Genomic DNA, 5,936 nt, shown 5'->3' with positions numbered 1-5,936 from the left:
CTTAATTCATTTTATGTTAAATATTAGAAGTATTTTGGGAATGTCGGCTTGCCTAATATCACGACAGTTTAGGATTTGAGTCGTGATAATTCGACACGTATTCAACGGTATTTTAAAGAGTCCGAGTAACATAAGAGGAAGGGAAAATGATACAACCAGGATGACACTAGTCATCATTTTATGTCTCATAAAACCTTCATAATGTGTCCTAAAATATCATTAGAATATGCTAAGAATGATTAGGTTCTTAGCTTGCATATAAACAAACTTACTTTTGTAATCATGCCTTAGACCCACCCTGTTAGCTGTTAAGCCCCTTTTTGGTTTCACTAATTATGCTTGTTTGTTTCTGATTGATCATTTTTAAGTGACTTAAAGCAAAACAATCTGTTGAAAGCAATCTTTTGCTTTTCTTCTCTCTTTACTAAGTACTATTCAATTATATATTATATAGATAGTGTAGTTTGTGTACATCCATTTTCTTAGAATAAACTTTACAACAAGGAAAAGAGTGAAAAACAGACTGTCCAAATAATAAAAGATAGGAAAAGAAACAGAATTAAAAAGAAAACACACACTCTTTAGATACATACTTACAAATGGACACATGCAGTGTACAACTAGACAACTTTTGCCTTCTAAAACAATAACAAATCTCATGTGATGAAATAATGAAAAAGATGAGAGATAAGGGAATAAAGAAGTTACTTTCCCCTCTATGCCTTAGAAAAAAAAAATAGACAAGAAAATTGTTTGTAGTCCTAATTGTCTACAATAAACAAGGACAAATGCCTAGAACTGGAATCTTTGCTGGACCTTTCCAGCTTTGCAAGCCAGTATGCTTTTTCCCTTTCACAACATACAACAGACAGACCAATACCAGTGCTGGTGGGAGAAGTAGGTATTAGACAAAACTCAAGTTGAGGTGCACACAATCTGACTCAAACACTATTATAAAGGACAGTCTGGTGCACTAAACTCCCGCTATGTGCGGAATCTGGAAAAGGACCGGACCACAAAGGTCTATTGTACGCCGCTAACCCTACATTTCCGTAAAAGTTAAAAAATTACACAATCGATTCATCCTAACTGGACTACACACACATTCATCATTTCCCTCCTTTTGCCCACAAAAGATGGAAATTTGACCCCAATTTCTGCCCAAAATTTTGGGTTTTACTTTGACAAATGACCATTGAAGCTTGAGAACAAAAAGTTAGATAGACATCAAAAACATTGGTGCCTTACCATTATAACCAAAATGCTCAGACCATTTCCAGGGCCTGATTTCACTGTCAAGGGATTTAACCTTCCAAAAAATTCTGCAATGACTACAGAGCTTTTATCAGCTGTTCCATATATTTCAATTGCATTTTTGAGTTTCCATTTTAGTTAAATAGCTGCCAAGGACTCCAAGATCATGGCCTGAAATTGCCAAGAAAAAGATGACATAAGTTAGACAATGTGATAGACATTCAAAAATATATGACATTGTTGATTTAAAAGAGAGCAAGATTACCAGTTATCTTCATTGGCGCGATGATTGAGCTAGAACTCGACTAAACCATGAGGCCATTACTTGAGTTCCTTACAAGAATTTCAACGTTTCTAAGATCACGAAGATGTTGTAAAATCTCATGAAGTAGATCCATCCCCTTATCGCCTTTCTTTAATGAACTAATGCAGTTCTTTAGGAACTCCTTATCTGCCTCAAGCGCTTGTAGCCTTTCATGTAGATGATCCAATTCCTCTTCCACATCTAGCTTCTTGTTTTCCACATCGAACGTTGTCATATACGAGTCATGAACACCATTAGAATGGAAGCCATTTTCGTGTCCATTTAGTGTAACGTCTCCATTTTCGTCGCTCATTGCATCAAAAAGTGGAAGAAGTCCTTTTCCCTTTACATTGACAATTTTTTCCAGGAGATGATGTTTTCCATTCGTTTCACTCGAAAAACCATTGGCATGTTCATTTGTTTGTCCATCAAAATGAGAAATGCCATTCTCTTTATATGAATCTTCCATTGGCTTAACATCTTCAAAATGTTTTGCATCTTCATCATCCATATTTATAAGCTTTTCTTCCAACATCTTTAGCTGCTCAAGAATCGACATCCTTTCTTCTTCGAAATCAGCAAACGATTCTTCCAATTCTAGACCAGCATCAACATGAAGTTTGTTATCTTCATATTGATGACCGTAAAAACTGTCATCTTCTTTTGCTTCTTGATTCAAATCAATAGACAACTCGTCGCTCTCCTCAGCATTGCTACAAGAAGGAGATGAAAATCCACTCTTTGCACTTCCATCTTTGCTTCTTTTCAACAACCTCATCTTTTCTTTTGCTTCATATTCCATTAACCTTTTCCTATACACTTCCAATTCTTTCTCTAGCTCTTGTTTTTCCTTCTCTCTCTTTACCATAAGCTCATTTAAAAGCTGCAATGCTTCTTGATCATACTCCGATTGTTCTTCCATCATTCTTTGGTATTGCAAAGCTTCCATTTGCATCGCCGCCTTTTCTTCTTGAAGTTTATTTATCATTGCCATTGTTTGATTAGCAGCCACAGCAGAAGCACTTCTCTCTTCTTCTAACTCTGTATACAAAGTATGTAGAGCTTTTCTCTCAGTTTTAAGTGCTGATTTCAAGTGTTCGATCGTTGAAACTGTATCTCCACCTTCTAATTCACTAACCACACTTCCATCCAAAGACTCCTCATTTACTGAATCTTTCTTCTCGACGAGTAGTAATTTCTTATGCAACTGATAGAAGCTATCGATAGAAGTTGGCGTTTCTGGAACTTTATCTTCTTCAATCTCATTAAATTTGGAAGATATTGATGATTGGTTGTTCATCACATGATCGTCAAATTCAACTGATAATAATTTCAGTTCCACCAATTTTTCTTGATCTTCTTTAGGACCTAACATGGTAAAACATGATTAATAAGTACACCAATTGCACAAACTTAGAGGACAGGGCTTAAAACAGTTTCTGCTTCAACAACAACAACAAAAAACTCAGTAAAATCCGACAAATGGGGTATGGGGAGGGTAGTGTGTACGTAGACCGTACCCCTACCCGGGGCAGAGAGGCTGTTTCCGGAAGAAACTTGGTTCAAGAGGATGAATAGAAAACAATCAAAAGAACAATATAATAATGTAATACCAGAAAAATAGATGGAAGAAAGCAATAGCACTAGCCATAGCGATATAGCAATAGTAACAAGCAGTACCCTGACAAGATACTAGAAAACCGAAGCAGAAGATAGTAAGAAAACCGCCATACTACTAGCAATCTAAGAACAACGACAAGAAAACATTTTCTGCTTCGCGCTAAGAAAATTATCAGAGAAGAAAGGAAAACTAAGCTATTATGAGGGAAAAAATTGCTTGTATTTTTAGATTGAAAGAAATCTGAACTATACCTTGTTGATCAACTTCATGGAAATCAGCAGAACTTGTGGAAGGTTCTTCATGTATAACTGAAGTAAGAGCTCCTTGACATGGAATCTCATCTACTAAGTTCAAATCAAGAATTTCAGTTTCAACTAAAACTTCTGCATCAGTTCCATCAATTGGCATTTGGGAATCCTCTTCTGTAACTACAAAAGTAAAACAAAAACAACTCAAGAAACATACTCAAATCTACAAGCTTTAGCCTCCAAATTAAAATAAATTAGATTAGTCTACAAAAGTATTCTAATATATACCTTGTTGAGCATCTAAACCTTCTTCTTCCCTTAATCTTTCTGTAAGAATTTGAACATTACCTTTGGCTGGTGCTTGGAGCAATTGAGTATTGTCAAATTGTTCATAACTCTCCTTTACTGAATTGCATTCTTTGGCACAAAAAACCAAACCAATCTCTTCTTCTTCTACCTCCATGGATTCAAGAAATCCAAATTTAGGTTCCTCCTCACTCTTGAACTCAGAAACTGCTGTCTCTTCCTCCACTTGAAGAATCTTGTTCTCTACAACAAATTCAAATTCTTTGTTAACTTGTTCTCCAGACTCCAAATTGACTTCAGCATCACTCTTATTATGGTTTTTGCTATGATCTTCCTCAGTTGTTGAATCCATCAATTCAATAGGAACCAACTTATCACCACTGCAGATAAATTCCAAATGCTGAGTAGAAAATTCAAAACATGACTCCTCATTCTCACAAGCTTGAACACCTTGATCTTTCATTCTAACCTCAGAATTAGGCACATAAACATCAGACAAAACCTGATCTTCAGTTTTTTCTTCATTTCCACAACATTCTTCTATTGAAAAATCTGACCTTTCTTTGTCAAAATCATCACCTTTATCCATAAGATCATCATCTTCTGCTGCTTCAATAATCAAATTACCTTTTTGATTATATGCCAAATAATCATCCAAAGAAGGCTTAATCAAAATATAAGGAGTTGAAAATTTGCTCTCCAAATTCACACCACAACAAGAACACATCAAACTCACTTCACCATTTTCCACAGTAACTTCCTTACCATTCTGAATCAACTTAATCTCATCCATCCATGCTAACAAAGCTGAATTCTCTAAAATCTCAAGGCGCGAGGACGAGCAGTCCTCACACATATCTTGAGATTCAGCCAACTTCTGATGATTTGAACAGAATCCCAGTTCAGAAATCTCTGTGGCATGAGCTTCACATACAAGATCTTTACGCAAAGTTTTACTATTTCCATGATCAAACAGATGATCAACTCGAGAACATAAGGGACAAGGTGGTTTTAGGCCAAAATACTCAGCAAATTTGATGATCAAATAGGAGAAGAGAGAGTTGAGGAGAAGTAGAATTATTAGAGTCCATTCTAAGATTGCATAGATAAGAATAAGTGTGATCTTGTTGGTATTTTTATGTAACATGGTTGCAAATTTGTTAGCAGCCATTTATGCTGATCAAAGGAAAATACACAACAACAAGAAAATTAAATTTGTTTTAGAGGGACAGTGGAAGAGCTAATTCAAGAATCAGAGAGAGAAAGTGGGAAAGAGAGGGAAAATGGTTTAATTAGACTGAATAGAGAGAAAGGGAGGCCAAATGAGAGCTGATTCTGTAAAAAAGAATTATTATAAAGATTATATGGAAGAATAAACTGAAACAAATAAATAAATGGAAAAAAGAAAGAAAGAAAAGAATGTATATGAAAGCATTTTGATAAAATTTAATCTAAGCTTTGCACATTCAGCAGCTAACATTTGCTGGATTCTTGTTCTTATACTGATTTATTTATTTAATTATTTTGATAATCATTTTCTTTATCTTATTAGTTTACAAGAAGAAAGAACTTTTATTTTGAACATAAATTAAACTCTCATGTTCTTTGTAGAAATACATGATGAAAATATAAAAGTAAGAAAAGAGCTTCTTTACTTTCTCTTTTCTTTGTGCATGAAAATACATTAATAGGAAAAATATTTTTTATGGTTCTCATTCAATGTCTAATATCTGCATTGGGGTTTGACTATATCCAAATTCAAGCCGAATAATTTTATATTAGGTGGCAAATCGCTCACTAATAAAGACAACTTCATATTCAAAACTCGAACCAGATATATCTAGTTAATGATGATAGAGTACGTACCAATCCATCATAATTATTACTCTTTATTTATTTATTTATTTGGTGGAAATGAGCTTCTTTACTTTCTCTTTTCTTTGTCTAATAATAAATTTAATTTCTAAAAAAAGAACTCCTTTTCTTTAACATAGTGTAGCCTTGGATCCGAAATATCTCTTAAAACCTTTTGCTTTGCCGCTCCACTCTGTTTTTCTTTTTGGGCATCGAATGAAAAGGGGCCCACTAAGCAAGAAAATGAAATGTGGGCCACCAGTAAAAGTTAGGTTGGGGCCCATAAAGCTGGATTTCATCATATATATGTGTGGCACGCCCTTTTGCTTTTAGTCTGTCAGTTATCAGA

The 5,936-nt window shown here is 34.7% G+C and overlaps 1 protein-coding gene across 3 annotated transcripts; it reads right to left on the bottom strand.

The window, feature by feature from the left end:
• Positions 1-423: 423 nt before the first annotated feature.
• Positions 424-5,069, bottom strand: LOC107806050 (myosin-binding protein 3). Of its 3 annotated transcripts, none has more exons than XM_016630163.2 (4): positions 3,716-5,069; positions 3,431-3,607; positions 1,520-2,926; positions 424-1,425 (listed from the first exon to the last, which is right to left on the bottom strand). In XM_016630163.2, exons 1-3 carry the CDS (start codon positions 4,902-4,904, stop codon positions 1,560-1,562), a joined length of 2,733 nt encoding a protein of 910 aa, XP_016485649.1. In that variant the 5' UTR covers positions 4,905-5,069; the 3' UTR covers positions 424-1,425; positions 1,520-1,559. The 3 variants fall into 3 exon arrangements, with proteins under 3 accessions (XP_016485649.1, XP_016485650.1, XP_016485651.1); XM_016630164.2 differs by having other exon boundaries at positions 3,776-5,069; XM_016630165.2 differs by having other exon boundaries at positions 3,431-3,601; positions 3,776-5,063.
• Between the last annotated feature and the right edge of the window lie 867 nt (positions 5,070-5,936).

Source organism: Nicotiana tabacum, chromosome 16 (genome assembly GCF_000715075.1).
Source record: "Nicotiana tabacum cultivar K326 chromosome 16, ASM71507v2, whole genome shotgun sequence".
Classification (NCBI taxonomy): domain Eukaryota; kingdom Viridiplantae; phylum Streptophyta; class Magnoliopsida; order Solanales; family Solanaceae; genus Nicotiana; species Nicotiana tabacum.
The sequence above is the reverse complement of the archived record's forward strand: the minus strand, read 5'-3'. Positions and strand labels throughout refer to the sequence as shown.

Excerpts from the sequence above, each read along its gene's own strand:
- LOC107806050 (XM_016630163.2), bottom strand. The coding sequence starts at position 4,904 with ATGGCTGCTAACAAATTTGCAACCATGTTACATAAAAATACCAACAAG. Across the intron at positions 3,608-3,715 it reads AGGTTTAGATGCTCAACAAG|TTACAGAAGAGGATTCCCAA; the intron begins GTATATATTAGA and ends TTACTTTTGTAG. Across the intron at positions 2,927-3,430 it reads CCATGAAGTTGATCAACAAG|GTCCTAAAGAAGATCAAGAA; the intron begins GTATAGTTCAGA and ends TTACCATGTTAG.